Raw genomic sequence first — 19299 nt, 5'->3', positions numbered from 1 at the left:
GCTTGCTCGCTGGACCGTAGGTCTGGAAAACAGGGTGTGTCCTAATAGGTAAAAAAAAAAAAAGAGGGGTAAAAAGAGGTGGTCTTAGCATGGGGATCCTGACATTGGGGATGCAGTGGAAGAGTTCAAAAAGGAGAATGGAAGGAATACAGTTAATAATTAAAATTCTGAATGTGAATGGGATGACCTCACCAGTAAAAGGAAGCAGATAGAATGGATTAAAAAACAGAATACAACAATATGTTGTTTACATGAAACATACTTGAAGGAGAGGAACACATAGAGGAAGGTAAGGGTTGGAGCAGAATCTATTATGCTTCAGCTGATGTATGTTTCTGAGTTACAGTTTTCCATCCTATTCTGCTCACCCTCATACCACCAGCTTGTATGACACGCAGGACTGCGGGAATCTGTGAGTGTGTGGGAGTAAGAGGGTGTCATAATCAGAGTGTGTTTTGATGGCCCAGAAACTGGGACACTAGATCCCTCTGGCTTCAGTTGTCTCTGTATCTCTCTAGCTCGTTCTCTCCAAAGTCAGCAGTACCCCGAGAATATCTTGGGGGTGGGGGGAGGAACGGGCAAACCCCAATCCCTTCCCCACGTTTTCCACTCCATTACCCCAATACCCTTTTTCCCTCTTTCCTCCCCAACCTTCACCAAAATCACTGACGGCCTCCCCCTCCACGACCCACAGTTCAGCAGCTCCTCTTCACCAAGGAGTCCCAAAGGACAGCAGTGCATCCCCCTTTCCTGTAGGGCCAGAGAGGCTTCCCCAGAACTGCATGACCCTACACCTCCCGCCCCGACGTCGGAGCACCACCACTGATCAACTGCTCCCCTCGTTTCAGAAGCTCAGCCAATGCCCCACCCCCTTACCTACATCCCACCCCCGCCCCTGCCCCCTTTCCCCTCAGTTATTTTCACCGGACTAAAGAAAGCAAGACCACAGGCACCAGGAGGCGGGACGCCGGCCCAGTGCTAGCCTCGACAAACACCTTTGTGAGACAATGGAAAGGAGGCTCGGCCCCTACAGGGTGGCACCCGAAGCCAGTCCTAAAACAAGAAAGTGCTGGAATTAAATGGGGTCGGTCAAGGCCTTGCCTGAAGAAGGTCAGTTTACAGATTCAGGAATAATGAATGAGGAGAGGGCCTGAGTAGGCCGGAGTCAGTGAGGTCAGGGAGCCGAGGTTGTCGAGGGAAGGCGAGTGACAGGATGTGAAGGGTACTGCAGCTAAACTGGAGAGGAAGAACTGAGCTAAAGTGAGATGGGGTTGATCTTGGTAAGGTACTGAGAACTCATCAGCAGCTCTTGCATCTTAGACCTGGAACGTGTTTTAAGGTTTGTAAAATGCCTGGGATGTAGGTGCTATTATTATCCCCACTCCAAATCAGGCGGAGGTTAAGTGACTTGGCCGGGGTTGGATTTGAATCCAGGTCTTCCAAACTCCAGGTCCAGCACTCTATCCACTGCACCACCTAGCTGGTTGACGTGGACAAGTCACTTCAATTCTGCATCTGTAAATGGGAATATTTATGCTGCTTCAGAAAGCTGTTGTGATATATAAGTGCTCTGTAAATCTAATATGAAGGCAGAGAAATATGGAGAGAACTGCGTTATAGAGGAGTTATGTAAGAAGACTAGAGAGGTGGGATGCTAGATTGCCAAGGGTCTCGGGGACCTGAGAAGAAAGAGAATTGAGGCTGGAGTGATAAAAATAAATCTTTTCAGCTCTGGCCTACACTTGCTGTGGCTACTTACCACAGAAACCTCCAATTCTGAAACTTACATTCAGTTAGTTAAGTCCATTTGTGTAAATGTGCCTGCTTTTGTCGATTGCACCCTTACCCTATCCTTTTTATCATACTCCTAGAAGATAGTAATCACTTGTTACTATCACTTTCAAGAGGCCTAGAACTCTTGCTTTGCACCTAGAAGGCACCTAATAAGTGTTTCGAACTGAACTGAACCATCTCTTGTTTTAATATGCTTTGCATAATTTTTTCCCTTTTGGCTCCAAGTATGCAAAAATAGGTTGCTATAGCAACAAGCAAGACAGCTTTGAAACCAACATATTGGATTCATAATTTTTTTTAAAAGCAAGCTGCACATAATAGATTCATGACTTAATGTACAATCTATTTTGTTTTCTGTGTTTACAGAAATGTGTCTGGTGATGTTTATCAAATACAGGACCACCAAAAATTTAGATTTAAAACAAATGAGTAAAAACACAATAAAATGAAGAATGAGAAATATGTAGACTGTTTTGTTCTTTCTCTCCCTTCACAGAAATTCGCCATGCCTAACATTTGCAAAAAGAAAAACATGTCAAAGGATGTTTTTACAATTTCTTCTTCAGAGGTAGAAATGAAGCAGTAATGGTTTATCCACAAGGACAAGTTTAATCCATGCTGTACCTTTTGTCCAACCACCAATTTAGCCCAGCTTTCTTTCTAGGTTCCAGGGGACCATTTATGGGAGAATGTAGTAGTTACCTTTCATGATATAAATTATTTTACTTTATTATTAACGGGGCAGCTAGGTGGTGCAGTGAGTAAAGCACTGTCCCTGGATTCAGGAGGACCTGAGTTCAAATCCGGCCTTGGACACTTGACACTTACTAGCTGTGTGACCCTGGGCAAGTCACTTAACCCTCATTGCCCAGCAAAAAACAAACAAACAAACTTTATTATTAACCATAAACCATCAAGGTATCCATTGCTAACATCTACTCCTTTTCTCAGCTTGATCCCAAAGGTCTCTGATTTCTTCTTTCCTCTTTATTGTCCCCCTCAACCGTATTCTCCACATTCCAGGTGCTACGGGAATCATCTCTTCTCCAGATACTACCTACCAACCCTCTGATATCCACTGTTCTAGCCCATGCCTGCCACCTTATATAGTAACAGAATTTTAGACCTAGAAGTGAACTGAGAAATCATATCACCTCCTCCTTCCTAGTAGCTTCCTAGATTCTCCCTACCTGTCTGACAACCTGCCATCAAATCTCTAACTCATCTTTCCCTCTCAGTGCTCTTTGATAATTTGACAACTATAGATTTCTCTAAGTTCTTTCTCTAAGTGGCTGCTGCCTCTAATCACACCTGCCACCTCTGCCACATCCCACCCACCCTTCCTTGACCTCTGCCTCAGGTCAGATGATGTCTAGTCAGGAAAATGTAGTCTCATTTTAATTAAACTCCTTCAAGGAAGGAAACATAATTTTTTACTACATATTTTTCAGTTAACAAAAATCTATTTTTTCTCCCTTTCCACCTTTTTACCCATTGGAAAAAGAAAACCCTTATAACTAATATGTATGTCAAGCAAAACAAATTCCTACATTGGCCATGTCCAAAAAAAAAACCGGTTTCATTCTGCACTGAGTCGGAATTCTGCCCCCCGTCAGAATGTCAGCATGCTTCATTCATCATTGGCCCTCTGAAATCTTGGTTGGTCAATTGCATTGATTAGAGAGTTTTTTCAAAGTTATGTATCATTAAAATATTATTGTTCTTGCATAAATTGATCTTCTGGAGAAACCATATCTTATTTATTGTGATCTACCTTGGTTGACTAACAGTGCTCTCCACACATACTTACTACATATAAAGCAGGTACTCAATAAGGATTCTGAGAGTGAAAGAAGCCTGAGCCAAGATGAATTGGGATGGTATAAATCTGCTGTTGTAGATAAAGATAGTCTCTTTACAGTATCCTTGCGTACTCCTAATAAAGATAATCCAGGAAAAATATTAAACTTTAGAACAAACTGCATTATTCAAATGAACATGCAATTCAGCTTTCCTTCTGCAGCAGTGAATTGGCTACTGTAGTCTGACAAGTTAACTGTCTTATGTTTAAGAAGTACCCCACCTCCAATCTTCTCCTCACACCTTCACACACATCTTCAGGCACGCACTCGCATGCATGCAGCCTTGTCCCCACATAATGGATCCACTGTGATCTAGTGACAGTAGCTTCATTCCTGGTCCTCAAATGAGAAACTCCATCTTCCAACCCCATGCATCTTCACTGGCTGACTGTCCCCCATTACAGAAATGTTCTACCTCCTTATATTCCTGACTTCCTTCAAGCTTCAGCTAAAATCCCATTTTCTATAGGAAACCTTTCCTGACCTACCTTAATTCTAGTGCTTCACTCTGTTGATTATTTCCAATTTATCATGTATATAGTTTGTTTGTACATAATTGTTTGCATGTTGTCTCCACCATTAGACCTCAGGAATAAAGTTACAACATTATGTGTGTATCTAAAAATTATTCAGTGTTACCAAGACTATATAAGACCAGATTGACAGTATAATAAAACCTAAAAGTTAAAGTCATTATTATAACAATAAGCCCAGAAAAGTATTACACATTTACATTAAAAACATTAAAAAGTATAAAATGAGGGGGGGCAGCTAGGTGGTACAGTGGATAAAGCACCAACCCTGGATTCAGGAGGACCTGAGTTCAAATGTGGCCTCAAACACTTGACACTTACTAGCTGTGTGACCCTGGGCAAGTCACTTAACCCTCATTGCCCCACAAAAACAAAGTATAGAATGAAAGGACATTTTCTTAATATGAATAAAGATGATCATGGATTTATAATAGTTGGAAGATATCTTTGAAGTCATTTAGTTTGGTCTACTGATTTTACATATGAGGAAATGAAGGTCAAGAAGCATCTTATCTAATAAAACAAAATTATTCAAGGTACAGTGCTTGGCATATATAATAAACCCTTAATATAAAATACTTGTCAATTTGATTTTGCTGACATTGTTTCTAAAGCAAAACAATGGAAGCTTTCTAAGAGTCTGCCTACATTCACTAACATTATTTCCCATTGGGAGTTGATATAACTTGTAGACAGTGGAAGAACTGATCAAAAGAAGGGTGAGAATAATAGTAGCTCTGAGGCAGCTAGGTGGTACAGTGGATAAAGCACCGGCCCTAGATTCAGGAGGACATGAGTTTAAATCTGGCCTCAGACACTTGACACTTACCAGTTGTGTGACCCTTGGGCAAGTCACTTAACCCTCATTGCCCTGCCCAAAAAAAAGAAGAAGAATAACAGTAGCTAATATATATAGATAGATATAGATATAGTACTTTAAGGTTTACAAAGTGATTTACATTGATTATCTGCAATATAGAATATTGATAGAACACACCATTATAATAATGGATCCAAATACAAAATTAAAAAGGTCCTGCTGACCCACTAGGGATTTTTCTTTAAGAGATTTAAAGGTTATGCTTATTATTTTTAAAAAAATATTTTATTTCATAAAATATTTCCCAATTACACATAAAAAAGTCAATGTTCATTTTTTAAAATTTTGACTTCTAAATTCTCTTCCCCCCTCTTCTACCCCTTGAGAAGGCAAGCAATATGATATCTATTATCTATAAATCATGCAAAGAGCTCCTTACATCTATGAGTAAGTTGTAGCTTTCTTTCTCTACTTTATTTTTCCTTCATTTCCGTAGCAGTGATTTGCTTGCCCCATGGAAAAACTTTGGGATTTGGTAAGATGCCTTTCCTTTCTCTGTTTTTGTAAAAAGTTTGTGTAGCATAGGTATTTTTATTAAATCCTTCTGAATAAGGAATTTTCCCCCTTTGGAAATTCATTATGGCTTCTAATTTTTTTGCCTGACATTGGGCTATTTATGAGAAATTCTATTACTCTCATTTGTAAAAATATAACCTATTCTAAATGAACTAAATTACCATCTCCCAGTTAAAAACTATCTTTAAAATCCCAAATAAATACAAAATCAGAAAATACAAAAAAAAAAAAACAAAGGATATAAATGAAAACAAAAGGCCTAGTTTTTTAAATGACCAATAAAAACTGGTAATAAATTGATTATTTTAAGAGAGAAGAAAACCAAAATTACTAGTCATAGTCAAAAAGTATTTATTAAGCACCCACTATCACTGCCCCAGCACTGTACAGGCAATGGATATACGAGACAGTCCCTGCCTTTAAGGGTTACACTAGATACTATATTTGATAAATAACCATAGAACAGCTTTAATAATAACAATAGCAACCACAGAATAGCTTTCATAATAATAACAATAAAAATAAATAGGTTCATCTAAGAGGTTATGACCTTTGTCACAAAAATAATAGAATTTTAATAATGTTTCATTTTTTCTAAGTGACTCCTCAAAAGTGAAGGAATAGTCAAAAATGTTCTACGAACCCGTTTTTTAATTTTCCTCACATCTTTTTTTTCTGGTGATTCTTCTACAAGGACATCCACTTCAATCGGACTTGCATCTTGAGGTTGGAGAAGAGGATAAGCTGTGTTCCATCCGAATCTTTTATGGTTCTTTTTCTTTATACGCTTTTGAAATGGAGGAGGATGACTTGGGATTCTTACAGAAAGTCTTTCCTTGTTCCTTTCCTCATTAAATTCTCTACCTCGAATCATACGTTCTAGATGTTCTTTCATTTGCTGCCTCCGGTCCCACTCTCTTATTTGCTTTCTCATGGATGGGGTCTTCTGAACACCATCCTTTTTATTTTCAGGTACCAGGATTTGGGGGAAATATGTTTTGTTTGGGATTTGGGGGAATGATTTACATTTTGTATCTTTAATACATCTGGCCTGTTCTGCTCTGCGTATATGGCTTTCTATTTGTTTTAACTCTCTCTCTGATACTAAATAGTCCCATTCTTCAGCCTCTGAGTCTTTCTGGCTTTTTGGTGTTGTCACTGGCTCTATTCTGGGCTTCTTAAATTCATTCTGTTCTTCCATCATTTCCATTATTCTTGTGTAGTAGTAATTCTCTGCTTTAGCAAGTCGATAGTCAAAAGACATAGCCTTTTCTTTAGAGAGTACCTCATGTTCTTCTTTATGTCTTTGAGCTAACAGATTTCTTGCTGCTGGAGTATGTAGACCACCTAAACTCTGTCAAAATGAAGTGATTTTTTTTTTTCATTTTTCTACACTGTTGTACACAAGGGAAGACAGTGAAGACTCCATCAGAGAAAAAGTAGTACTGACTGGCTTTCTCTACATTTGGTAAAAATAGCAATTAGGATTAGTCTACTTGCACTGCCAAATGTATACATTTTGAAGCCCCATTGCCAAAAAATCAAGAAATATATATACCATGAATATTATTTTTGAGAGTGTTCTACCCAATATTTTGACCTAAGTTCAAATTCTACCTCTAACACTTAACTATCACTAACTGTGTGACCCTGGACAAATAACTAATTTGTCTCATCTATAAAATGAGGATAATAATATCACCTACTTCCCAGATGGTTGTGGCTCATGAGGACCAAATAAGATAATATTTATAAAGTGCTTTGCTTATAAATATTAATAATTTGTTTTACAACCTATAGAAATATCTGGGAAATTCTGCTAGCACAGAAACTTGCTAACTGAAGTTACATAGCTCTCTATGGCACAGTGCTATGCTAGTTAACTTACCACAATTTTTTTTTCTAGTGGGGACTGATGACCTAGGGCAATACGAGGGTCTTGGGTACTTTTTGCCCAGGATAATCTAGACAATGAAAAAAGACATAAGTATTAGAACCTAGGAAATTTATTTCTATCACTCAGATAATGAATAAATTCTATCACGAAGTTTGGCTACATCTGGGCCAAGAAATCTAATGTTCATAACCCTAAAGGGTATTTTTTAAGCAAGGTGTTTTCCCCCTACCCACTAATATATATGTGTGTGTTATGTATATGGATATGTGTGTATGCGTGTGTTGTGATAAAATAATGGGATTTAGCAGATACTCAAAGGCCCCCTGGAGATTAATCTAAACTGATTGAATTAAGTGAGAGTGATTGACTGCTGATTAGCCTGGTTCAAGTTAACTAGATTGTAAGCACACCTGGCTAGCCCTTAAGAAGGTATTTGAACTTAACTAGAGACCACCTTCAAGTCCAGTGAACCAATGGATTTGGATGATACTAACCAATCAGCTTGAAGCAGTGTGTAAGGACCTCCTATGCTCTGGACCTATAAAAAGCTTCCACACTTAGTCTGGGGAGTTCATGGTTGAAGCAGACTCATGGCAGAGGACTTGAGGAAGAACCAGACCAGGCTGGAACTCTAGGCTAGATAGGATTTTTCTTAACTTTCTGAATTCCACGTGAATAACTGATATGCTTTAATAAATGCTTAATGGCCAAAGACTGGTGCTAAAGCTTCTAATTTGAGGTAACCACACATTTAAATTTTAAACATCACAGAGTTTGGCAACCACAAACTCTCCTCAAACTGAGTGTGGAAGCTTTTTATAGGTCCAGAGCATAGGAGGTCCTTACACACTGCTTCAAGCTTATTGGTTAGTGTCATACAAATCCATTGGTTCACTGAACTTGAAGGTGGCCTTGAGTTAAGTTCAAATACCTTCTTAAGGGCTAGCCAGGTGTGCTTACAATCTAGTTAACTTGAACTAGGCTAATCAGCAGTCAGTCACTCTCACTTAATTCAATCAGTTTAGATTAATCTCCAGGTGGGGCCTTTGAATATCTGCTAAATTTCGTGCGCGCGCGCATGTGTGTGTGTGTGTGTGTGTGTGTGTGTGTGTGTGTGTGTGTGTGTGTGTGTGTGTGTGTGTGTGTTAGGGACTGACTTCCATGACTTCCTCACTTCCACACCTTTTAGACTCCATGGCTTCAAGACTTTTAAGTGCCACCTTCTGCAGGAGGACTTCCTTGGCCCCCTCACAATAATTAGGTAGATAGGTAAATAGGTACATAGGTAGATAGATAGATGGATAGATGGATGATAAACTATAGATAGATCTATAGATAGATATCTATAGATAAATATGTCTATATAACTATATAGTTAATTTATATAGCATATATACATATATAGTTATAGAGCTATATCTATAGATATATGTAGACAGATGATATCTATATAGTTATATATAATTTATTTATATAGCATATATATAATTAGTATTAGTGGGTAGGGGATACACACATAGATATTGAATACATATATATTCTATGTCTCTATATATGTATATGTATACGTGTATGTGTATGCATGTGTGTGTGAGTATATATATACACATACACACATAAAGAGAACATGATGGTTTTTCCCAATGTAGAGATATTGCTGCCATTTCTGAGGTGAAGAATATGGAAAAATTTACCCCCTGATTTCTTCTAAAATGGAACAATCCAAAATTATGCTTACTTCTCTTGAGGACTTAGCTTTACCCATTCTGAGTCTGGCACTGTAGAACTGGATAGGGAAGAGCCTGGCTTCTCTTCTGGTATTCTACTATCCCATATTTCCACACTATATCCAGCACTCTTAGATCTTCCCTTCTTTTCTGGTACATTTCTTATCTCTGGATATCTTAGCTCTTTCTCTTTCTGTAGCCTCTTAGCCTTTGCTCTCTGGGCCTCGATCTGCAGATACAACATCTTTGTACTCTGATTCTTCTTCTTTGTTCCAATCTGCTCTCTAAAGTTTTCATTACCAACCTCTCCATTTCCTAATCTTGCTCTCAATCATCATTCAAGAGAGTTACTCTCCAGAATTCCAGTCCCTAATACTCTGAATTATCAGCTGACATCCCTTAGGATGAGAAGTTGCTGTTGACACGGGTTTATTTATAGAGCAGGTTGATGGCAACACAAGGGAAGGTCACAAACATTGCTCTATGTCATCACTGGCCTAGTCTAAGGTTACATGAGGTTGCATGTTTAAGATTCAAATGATTTAGATAAAGCAAAATTGATATCCTGCTAGACATTTCTCCAGTAACACAGTCAGAAACCTAGCTCGAGTCCTCATCACTTCCCTGTTCTACTGCAATATACAGCCTTTTAATTGCACTCTATGCCTTAAGTCTCTCCCTACTCTAATCTATTCTTTTTTTTTTTTTTTAGTGAGGCAATTGGGGTTAAGTGACTTGCCGAGGGTCACACAGCTGGTAAGTGTTAAGTGTCTGAGGCCGGATTTGAACTCAGGTACTCCTGACTCCAGGGCTGGTGCTCTATCCACTGTGCCATCTAGCTGTCCCAACTCTAATCTATTCTTGACATAAAATGATTCCCTAAAGTGTAAGTTTCACAATGTCATCTGTCCTACCCCACCACACACACACACCCAATAAACACCAATAGTTTTCCATTATCTCTAGGCAAATATAAGCTCAATTTGGCATTTAAAGTCCTTCACAACCTGGCCTCTTCCTAGCTTTCCAGCTGTGATAAGATCAGTACCTATCAGCATTCTCCCCTCCTCTACAACATAGGTTAGGCTAGTTTTTCCTTAAAAGGCAACAAAATTGTCCCAAGAACTTGATGGGGTCAAGGACATTCAAGCTGTGCTTCTCTTGCAGTAGGCTTTGGCTATATTGATGTGGCTTCCTAGTCATCCACCTATGTACAGTCAGGGCCCTTCAATGGGTGTCCTAAAACCTATGACTATACAATCGCTACTACATTCTGCCTTGGCGACCACATGGAGATGAGGGAATACCTGATCTATGTAAGCTAAAATGCTGGAGTGTCCTTGTTGAATAACCTTTCTATGATATGGCTAAGTAAACATTTTGTTAAGTGATTTTCTAAGGATCTATGAGTGCTTCATTTCATTCCAACATAAGTTATGTCTGCCGCAATTTTCATACAATAATACTCCCCTCCACACACTCTACAATCTACATTCAAGTTCTAGCTCCTATCTCCTCACCTTTGTATTGACTGTCCTCCATGACCTTCTCACTTCCACACCTTAGACTCCCTAGCTTCAAGACTTACTTCAAGTGCTACCTTCTGCAGGAGGCCTTTCTTGGCACCCTCACAGTTGCTAGTATCTTCCCCCCAAAGGCTACCCTCTATTCTAAAAGTGCCTATTTAATATACATGTTGTCTCCCCCATTGGAATGTAAGTTCCTTGAGGCCACAGATCATTTTTTGCATGTTATTTGTAACCACCGGTTCTTAGCATATGCCTGGCATATTTAAGTATAGTTAATAAATGCTTACATTTGTTATATAAGCATTGTTGTTGCTGTTGCTTGGTCATTTTTCAGTTGTGTCTGACTCTGTGACCTCATCTGGGGTTTTCTTGGCAAAGACACTGGAGTGGTTTGCCATTTCCTTCTCCAGTTCATTTTACAGTAGAGAAAACTGAGGCAAACAGGGTTAGGTGACTTGCCCAGGGTCACACAGCTAGTGTCTGAGGTCAGATTTGAACTCAGGAAGATGGTTCTTCCTGATTCCAAGTCCAGGGTTCTATTTACTATACCACCTAGCTTCCCCCAAATAAGCATTTGGTACATATTATTACACTTACATGGGCAGCATCACTTGTGAAGATCCTTGTAGTTAGCTGAGAATGTAGTGAATTGTAACAATATGTGTGAGATTCCACTAAGAGTCAGACACAATTGAAAAACAACTAATCGACACAAATTATACTTACAAAAGCAAAGTATTAAATAAATGCTTGCTGATGAATCAATAGGTTTGGTAGTCAGAATGGATTCCACTAACACTACACATGACCTAACTGGAATCTCACAGATATTGTTATAACTCACTATATCCTTAGTTAAACCACAGGGATCTCTAAGAATGATGCTGCCCTTGTATACCTAAATCACCTATCCTTCCCAAATTTCTAATGAATAGAAACACCATATCTTCTCAGAGAAATCCTCATTCTTCCTTTGATTCTGGTATTTTCTCTATAAAAATGAAAGTCTGAGGTCAGGGTAAGAGGTGAAATTATGCTTAGCTCTGGGTTCTGATTTCCTCCTACTCTTTTTATATTGAGTAATCTAAGATAAATTCCCATCACTAAAGGGCTCCACTTTAAAGCTATAAAGCAAATAGTGATAGAGTTCATTGTAACCAATTTTCTTGGAACATTTCTACATTCTTCTGCATCCCAATCAAATACATCACTTCTTTGTATATCTGCAAATTTTAATTTGAACCAAAACCATCTGCCATGCATTCAGCAGATACTTTAATAAACACTCTATCATCTCATGACAATGACTTCTTCCAGCACTACACTGCTCCGACCTCCCAGAAACAGGATTTTATCTCCCCCTGCTTTGTCCAACCCTTCCAAGACTCCTATTTGGAAAGGTGCAAAGAGGTCATCTACTTCAACCTGTACCTGAACAGAAATTATCCATACCTGTCAAGGTATCCAGTCACTATTTAAAGTCTTCCATCTTATAGGAAGTATTTATAGGACTATTTATCCATGGCCTTCTATTTCTACAGAAAGCAAAACTAATTCCCAGGAAAGTTAAGGAACTTAACTTTATACTACTAAGTACAGAACAGTTCAGATATCATTATTACTTTGCCTGAAGAAGTAGCATAAACCTTCTGGCCCATAAAAATCAGTCCAGAGAAGGACATCAAGAAATCCACATCTTAGTGTACTCAAGAGTTTTTTGGGGAGAAGGTAGAGAATAAAGCCCAAATCGAGTCACAGATTCACTGCCCTAGAGCTGGGAACCTCTAGTCTAACCTCATTTTATAGTTGAGGAAACAGATCGAAGAAAGTTTTTGTTGTTGTTTAGAATTCTTCATGACCATATTTGGGATTTTCTTGGTAAAAATAATGGAGTGGTTTGCCATTTCTTTCTCCAGAAGAAAGTTATGACCTTCAGTCTATCAAAGGCCAGACTTAAACCCAGATCTTCTGATTCCAAAGACAAATGCTCTTTCCACTATACCATATATGGTTGACAAGGGACATAAATATAATGTTGTACCACCATATAGGGTAAGCATAGTATCTTCTTCAAGAAAGGTGCTACACTTGACAGCCAGTAAGTTTTTTAGGTTTGAATTTAAAACCAAATCTCCTTACTCCAAGTCCGCAGCCTTCCATTATATCATACTGCTCCTGTAGAGTAATCTTATCCAAAGCGAGGACTGGGGCCTCTTGGGGGACCAAGGAATGACGTCCTGAGTGACTGAGTCCTTGGGTGGAATGTTAAGTCACATCCAACCTGGCCAATTGAGGGGGTGGCCCAAAGTGGTTATAATTTCCCCCAACCTACCACTCGAAGCAGCTACTAAGGCAAAATTCCCCATCCCCCATATTATTTCCAGGCCCTACCAGATGACCCTCAACAGGTAGTGCTGCCAGTGGGTAACCCACTCCACCCCTCCGATCTACACTTTCTCAGTAGGGAAGAATAAGCTCAGGACAAGTAGGTAAGTCCATCTCTTTCAAGCCTCCCTCTGTCTGGGGAGGCACCACCGCCTTAGAATCTAGGTTCTCGACCTGTCTTGTTACTCAACCAAAACTGATCGCTTAAATCTGATTACTTCTCTCAGTACTCATTCTTTTTGATCTCTTCGTCTGTCTTTCTATCTTTTCTGTATCTGCCTGTCTGTGCCTCTCATGTAAAACTACTGACAATCTTCTGCTGGATACTTTCTCCCCTCTCTGAATGGTTCTGACACTACTGCCCACCCCTCCAACTAGGAAGGGAGAAGGGGCAAAAAAACCCTACAACGCCCAGCGTGCTCAGCTCCAGCACCAATATGGAAGACCCTGGGTCTCTTTACTGTTTACTGCACGCAACTGCAGCTGTAGACAAAGGCTTCGGGGTTTGTCCTTAAAGTCACAGTGCTGCAGCGACTTCGTGATGATTATATCTGGACAGCCTGGGACACCTGGAGTAGAGGAAAAAAGTCTGCAAAGGCCTAGAAAACAACTGTAGAGGAAGATCTTCTGACGTAAGGCGAGCTACGGCTGACGCTAAAATCTCGCGACGGGCCAGGATTCTGGAGAAGTTTACGTGTTTTCACTGTGACGCTACAGCCTCTCCTGAAGCCCCGCCCCTATGCTTTTGCATGCTCTAACTTCCTGACCCCTCTCGCTTCCACTCCGATCCTGGGTTTGCCGGTGCGTGTTTGTCTTTGGAGCCGAAATCGCGGGAAACAGAGTGAGAACTGTTGTCGGGGAAAGATGCGGGAGGGCTTTAGGAGGCAGAGTCACGGGCGGAGGGAGGCAGGGGATTCCCCGGCCCCGAGGTTCAGCGGGGAGAAGTGAATGCCCACATATTACTTTCTTCCTCCCAGCTCTTCGCCATGGACCCCCCTCCAGCCTCCACCAGCTTCCATTCGGACTCGGATTTCTGCCCAGAATGCGGCTCAATTTTACCTCTCCCTGGAACTCTGGACACAGTGACTTGCCCCAGGTGTAGCTTCTCCATAGACGTGCGGGGTAAGAACTCTCTTGAATAAGAGACATTGACGAGTTCGGATTCTCGGTGCAGGAAGGTTGGGGGGAGGGGGGTGCACCTCAGAGACAATCCGGTAACCAGAGGCAAGTCCTGAAGTTAATCATTAACAAGGGTGTGGGGCCCCAGGGACAGAGTTGGGGAAGGGGAGCGGTGCAGGATCCCACCTTGTGCCTGGGTAACGAGCATACCTCCCCCACTGCTTCCTTTACAGAGTTCGAGGGGAAGGTGGTGGAGACATCAGTCGTGTTCCACAAATTGGGAACAACAGCTTTAATGGTGTCAGAGGAAGACGGGCCCGAGTTCCAGGGGCCAGTGGTGAGTTGAGTGAGAGGCATTCCGTGTTAGATACATGGGTCCATGGGGGAGTTAGATCTTGAAGTCTTAACATATGAATCGAGGGACGGCTAGGTGGCGCAGTGGATAGAGCACCGGCCCTGGAGTCAGGAGGACCTGAGTTCAAATCCGGCCTTGGACACTTGACACTTACTAGCTGTGTGACCCTGGGCAAGTCACTTAACCCTAATTGCCTCACTAAAAAAGAAACAAAAAACAAACAAAACCATATGAATCGAGCCAGCAAATTCAACAAAGATTTATTCTTTTCTTTATACTGCAAGGCAAAGTAGATTGGTAAAGAAGGCTAATTCGTGCAAAATGCAACAAAAAAAATTTGAGGAGACAGAGACCAATTTCAGCCGAAGGGAAGTTTCATAGAGGAGTTGTACTTCCTAGGCTGGCAGGGATGGAAGGAACCTTAGGGATTATCCAGTCTGACTTCATTCAATCAAGAGAAAATTGTGGCCCAGGCAGATTGTAATTTGCCTAGAAACAAACAACTATTGAGTTGGGCAGTTTGGGATTTGATCCCAGATCCAAATTCAGTGGTTTTTCTACTGTTCCACATTAAATCTTAAAGGAGAGAAGAATTTCAGGTAGGTATAAATTAATAATACATTTTAGATATAGACAATAACCTGCAGTTAGGCATGAAGAAGGTACAAAAGAGCAAGACGAAATCAGGAAACAGCCAGTTAGTAGTCCATTTCGTCTGACTGTAGAGCACAAGCAAGGGAATAGTATAAGATAAGCTAAATTGGAGATAGCTAAGAAGTTGGTATTAAATCCTATAAATACTAAGGAAGGAACCCTTTGAAAGTTTTTGAGCAGGGAGCTAATGAGTTCCTCCTAATCCACTAATTTCTCAGATTGACAGGCGATGTTCCAACTGTGGACATGAGGGAATGGCATATCATACCCGGCAGATGCGCTCAGCTGATGAAGGACAGACTGTTTTCTATACCTGCACTAACTGCCGGTGAGCAAAGATTTCCTTCTTTCCTTCTCTTCTAACCTCTTCCTGGGGTGTTATAACATGAATCCCACACCTGGATCCAGTCAAAGCCCTAGCCCAGTGTGTCATGGCAGATTGTATTCTCTGCTTGGGATTCATAAAGACCTGAACTGAAATCTCTTGACTCTGATGCTTACTAGCTTTGTGGCCCTAGATATGTCATTTAACTTCTCTTGGCTTGAGATTCCTCATCTTAATATCTACTTCACAAGGTACTCTCAACACTTGAATGAGAAAACTGATTATAAATAAGCACATTCAACACTAGTCAAGTTTGATAATAGTCATCCTTTAACAAATGAGTTGAACAGTCTTTTCTGAAAAAATACATTAGATGGGAAAGATGTGTGACTTCTCTTGATCTTACCTAACAATCCATTCTCTTTAGTTTCCAAGAGAAAGAAGACTCTTGATCTCTATCTATCCTGTTGGACTTCAGCCCCTTCTATTTGAAAGGTAGGTCTCTAGTTAAATGCTGTGTCCCTAGAACTCCTTATCTGACACCTTAGACCGTATCTGTTACTATTTCACTACCCTAGCTTGTTTTTTCATCTTATATGTGATTAAAGGTATGTGTTTTCTGTAAACCTCTAGTATGTTTTTAGTTCAAATTTTTGTGGGCAAGATCCCAGGAAGGGGGGAGCAAGGTAGTGAAGGATGGTGGAGTCCTTGAGGTAATAATACTACTTAGTATTATTACTGTGTGCCATTGTAGGAGAAAGAGAAATGGACCCAGAGTCAGGAATGCCATGAGTTTGTATTCTGGCTTTGGCATTCACTAGCTGTGTGACCATGGACAAATTACTTAACCTTTCTAATTCTTGGTTTCCTCATCAGAGAAATGGGGATAACATATATACCACCTCACAATTATTGGGAGGATCAAATAAGTTGTAATGTGCATGCAACATAAATATCTTCAAAGGGATATTCATTCTCATCAATTTAGGTGCTGCAGTAGTGAAGATTGCAACCCATCCCTGCCCAGCCCATGTGATTCATTTGTATTTACTTTTATTAATCCTCTCATGGGGCCCTTTCTTGCATGCTCTTGGCTATTGTGTGGCTACTGGTGGAGCACACAGGCTGTTTGTTCATTGGTTGTCTATCTGTGTGATAACTAGTTTACTTCATTCTGGACATACTCTTTGATGTCATAACCACTTCTCCCACATAATTCTTCATTTATGGTGTGTTTCAGCATTCTTCCTCCACAGAGTCCTGCTGCGGTGGCTGATGATATAGAAGTGACCTGGGTTCTTGAAGGCTGCACAGTTGCACTTTGAATGATCCTCAGCTTCAAAGACTTATATGATTCTGTTCCTTACAACCATACTACATCACCGAAGACTTGAAAGTAAAAGGATGGGCCTTGTTTCTGAGAAAAACTTAGGGGTCCATTAAAAGGAACTATGCAATTTCCCAAAGTCAGTCCAGTTCTTCCTATTTTCTATTTTAAATTTAGCTCGTTATGCATTTTTAGGGTCCCTAGATGTGTGTGTGTATATATATATATATATATATGTATGTATGTATATACACAGAGATATAACAAGTTCTATGGGTTGTCTATCCAAAGGTATATCATAGCTTGGACAATAGGCATTCTTCACAAAGTTCCATTATGTTATACTTGATCATTGTACAGAGGTGACACCTGGGTTCTTAAAAACTATGAAGTGCAAGCTCTGGCAGGTTCTACTCTGCTGCAAAGGCTTCAAATACAATCCCAGAAACAGATGTCTGCTTTTCAAGGACTAACATAGTTCCAAAAACACAGAGGCTTATTCCTAATAGACTTACTTTTTGGCGATGAGTCACTTGACCACCAAAACCATATTAGCTATATGAAATGGCTCTCACTGTGACAGTGGCCCCTTCCTGCATTGTCAGAGTGGTAGAGTGACAGAACGGAGAGAAAGGAACTCAAAGAGTTCCTAGTGACCAACAAGTGAACATATTACTAGAAGAACTGTATCGGCCTTTACATTCATTTTAAGTTTAATCAGAAAACAAAATTAGAAGTATGGTACACTTGCTTTCTTGGGAAAAGTAAATAAAGAAATTAGCAGAATTAGTTTTATTCTGTGTTCGAAGGCAACGTGAAACACCTTTGGGACATTTGGTCATCTAGTGATGAGTACTCATTCATCTAAATTCACAAGCTTATTAAGTACTTCCTATGTGCCAGACACTGCTGAGCACTGAGGCTAGAAAAAGGCAAAAGACACTCCCCTCAAAGAGCTGATCTTCTAATGGAGGAAGTCAGCAAATGTATACAAACAAGCCTTATTTGGGATAAATAAGAAGTATAGAGGGAAGGCACTAGAATTAAGAGGAGTTGGTAAAGGCTTCCTGTAGAAGATGAGATTTTAGCTAAGACTTAAAAGTAGCCAGTAGATGGAAAAACAAACATTCCAGGAATGGGGGAGTCAATTCCTGGAGCCAAGAGATGGAACTGTCTTGTTCATGGAAGAGCAAGTGTCACCAGACCAAAGAATAAGAGTAAAGTGTAAGACTGTAAAGGTAGGAAGAGACTAGGCTATCAAGGGCTTTGAACACCAAGTAGAGTTTATCGAGTACTGGAGTGACATGGTTGGACCTACACTTAAGGTATGGCTTGGGGTAGGGAGAGAAGGCAGGTAGGCTATTGCAGTAGGCTAGATGTGAGGTGATGAGGACCTGCACTAGAGGGCTGGCAATGTCGGAAGAAAAACAAAGGGTATATTTGAGAGCTGTTGCAGTGGTGAAATTGACAGGCCTTGGTGGGTAAAAGTCCTAGGTTTTCAGCTTTTGAGATCAGGAGGATATTTCCCACTAAAGTGATAAGGAAAGTAAGCAGGGGTTAGGGTTTAGATAATGAGTTCTGTTTTGTACATGTCAAATGTAAGATGTCTACTAGATACCCAGTTTGAGATGTCTGAAAGGCAGTTGATGATTAGAGGTCGGCAAAAAGGTTTGAACAGGATATAGGTAGATTTAGGTGAATGAAACCTTGAAGCTAGAGGTAAAGGTGAAGAGAGGGGAGCATCATTTATGGTAATTCTATCAATAAAAGTGGCAGCTGGATGGCGCAGTAGATGCTGACCTGGAGTTGGGAAGACAAGTCTGAATCTGGCCTCAAAAAATAGCTGTGTGACCCTGGGCAAGTCACTTAACCCTATTTGCCTCAGTTTCTTCATCCGTAAAATGAGCTGGAAAAGGAAATGGCAAAGCATTTCTTTGCCAAGAAAACCCCAAATGGGGTCACAAGGAGTTGGACATGACTGATCAATAGCAACATCAACAAAAATAGGAAAGAAGTTTAAAAGGAAGGAGTTCTGTTTTAGACATGCTGAGGCTAAATTTATGAGACAAAACTGGATCTCATGTAAAAGATAAGACCTAGGGGCAGCTAGGTGGCACAGTGGATAGAGCAGCCCTGGAGTCAGGAGGACTGAGTTCAAATCCAGCCTCAGACACTTAACACTTACTAGCTGTGTGACCCTGGGCAAGTCACTTAACCCCAATTGCCTCACCAAAAAAAAAAAAAAAAGATAAGGCCTAGGAGGCAGCTAGTTGGAGCAGTGGATAAAGCACTGGCCTTTGGTTCAGGAGGACCAGAGTTCGAATCTGGTCTCAGACACTTGACACAACTAGCTGTGTGACCCTGGGCAAGTCACTTAACCCTCATTGCCCCAGAAA

The 19299-nt window shown here is 40.4% G+C and overlaps 2 protein-coding genes across 4 annotated transcripts; one reads left to right on the top strand and one right to left on the bottom strand.

The window, feature by feature from the left end:
* Nucleotides 1-370: 370 nt before the first annotated feature.
* On the bottom strand, nucleotides 371-9453 carry LOC122754932. The gene is made up of 6 exons (XM_044003361.1): nucleotides 9221-9453; nucleotides 7474-7549; nucleotides 6745-6939; nucleotides 6250-6543; nucleotides 925-995; nucleotides 371-410 (listed from the first exon to the last, which is right to left on the bottom strand). The coding sequence occupies exons 1-6, from the start codon at nucleotides 9451-9453 to the stop codon at nucleotides 371-373; spliced, it is 909 nt and encodes a 302-aa protein (XP_043859296.1).
* A 4372-nt stretch (nucleotides 9454-13825) lies between these two features.
* Nucleotides 13826-17046, top strand: POLR1H (RNA polymerase I subunit H). Of its 3 annotated transcripts, none has more exons than XM_044002501.1 (6): nucleotides 13826-13924; nucleotides 14101-14245; nucleotides 14476-14579; nucleotides 15470-15579; nucleotides 16004-16071; nucleotides 16817-17046. In XM_044002501.1, exons 2-5 carry the CDS (start codon nucleotides 14110-14112, stop codon nucleotides 16026-16028), a joined length of 375 nt encoding a protein of 124 aa, XP_043858436.1. In that variant the 5' UTR covers nucleotides 13826-13924; nucleotides 14101-14109; the 3' UTR covers nucleotides 16029-16071; nucleotides 16817-17046. The 3 variants fall into 3 exon arrangements, with proteins under 3 accessions (XP_043858436.1, XP_043858437.1, XP_043858435.1); XM_044002502.1 differs by having other exon boundaries at nucleotides 13830-13964; nucleotides 16833-17046; XM_044002500.1 differs by having other exon boundaries at nucleotides 13830-13964.
* Nucleotides 17047-19299: the final 2253 nt, after the last annotated feature.

Source organism: Dromiciops gliroides, chromosome 4 (assembly GCF_019393635.1).
Source record: "Dromiciops gliroides isolate mDroGli1 chromosome 4, mDroGli1.pri, whole genome shotgun sequence".
Classification (NCBI taxonomy): Eukaryota; Metazoa; Chordata; class Mammalia; order Microbiotheria; family Microbiotheriidae; genus Dromiciops; species Dromiciops gliroides.
This window is presented reverse-complemented; position numbering and strand designations above follow the sequence as displayed.

What these genes read in the sequence shown, in the direction of transcription:
- LOC122754932 (XM_044003361.1), bottom strand. Translation starts at nt 9,453, where the DNA reads ATGTTGTATCTGCAGATCGAGGCCCAGAGAGCAAAGGCTAAGAGGCTA. An exon ending in AATCACCAGAAAAAAAAGAT is followed by an intron (nt 996 to 6,249) that starts GTGAGGAAAATT and finishes TGTCTCACAAAG; the next exon opens with GTGTTTGTCGAGGCTAGCAC. An exon ending in GTCTTGCTTTCTTTAGTCCG is followed by an intron (nt 411 to 924) that starts GTGAAAATAACT and finishes ACACACTCACAG; the next exon opens with ATTCCCGCAGTCCTGCGTGT.
- POLR1H (XM_044002501.1), top strand. Translation starts at nt 14,110, where the DNA reads ATGGACCCCCCTCCAGCCTCCACCAGCTTCCATTCGGACTCGGATTTC. An exon ending in CTTCTCCATAGACGTGCGGG is followed by an intron (nt 14,246 to 14,475) that starts GTAAGAACTCTC and finishes CTTCCTTTACAG; the next exon opens with AGTTCGAGGGGAAGGTGGTG. An exon ending in CCGAGTTCCAGGGGCCAGTG is followed by an intron (nt 14,580 to 15,469) that starts GTGAGTTGAGTG and finishes CTAATTTCTCAG; the next exon opens with ATTGACAGGCGATGTTCCAA.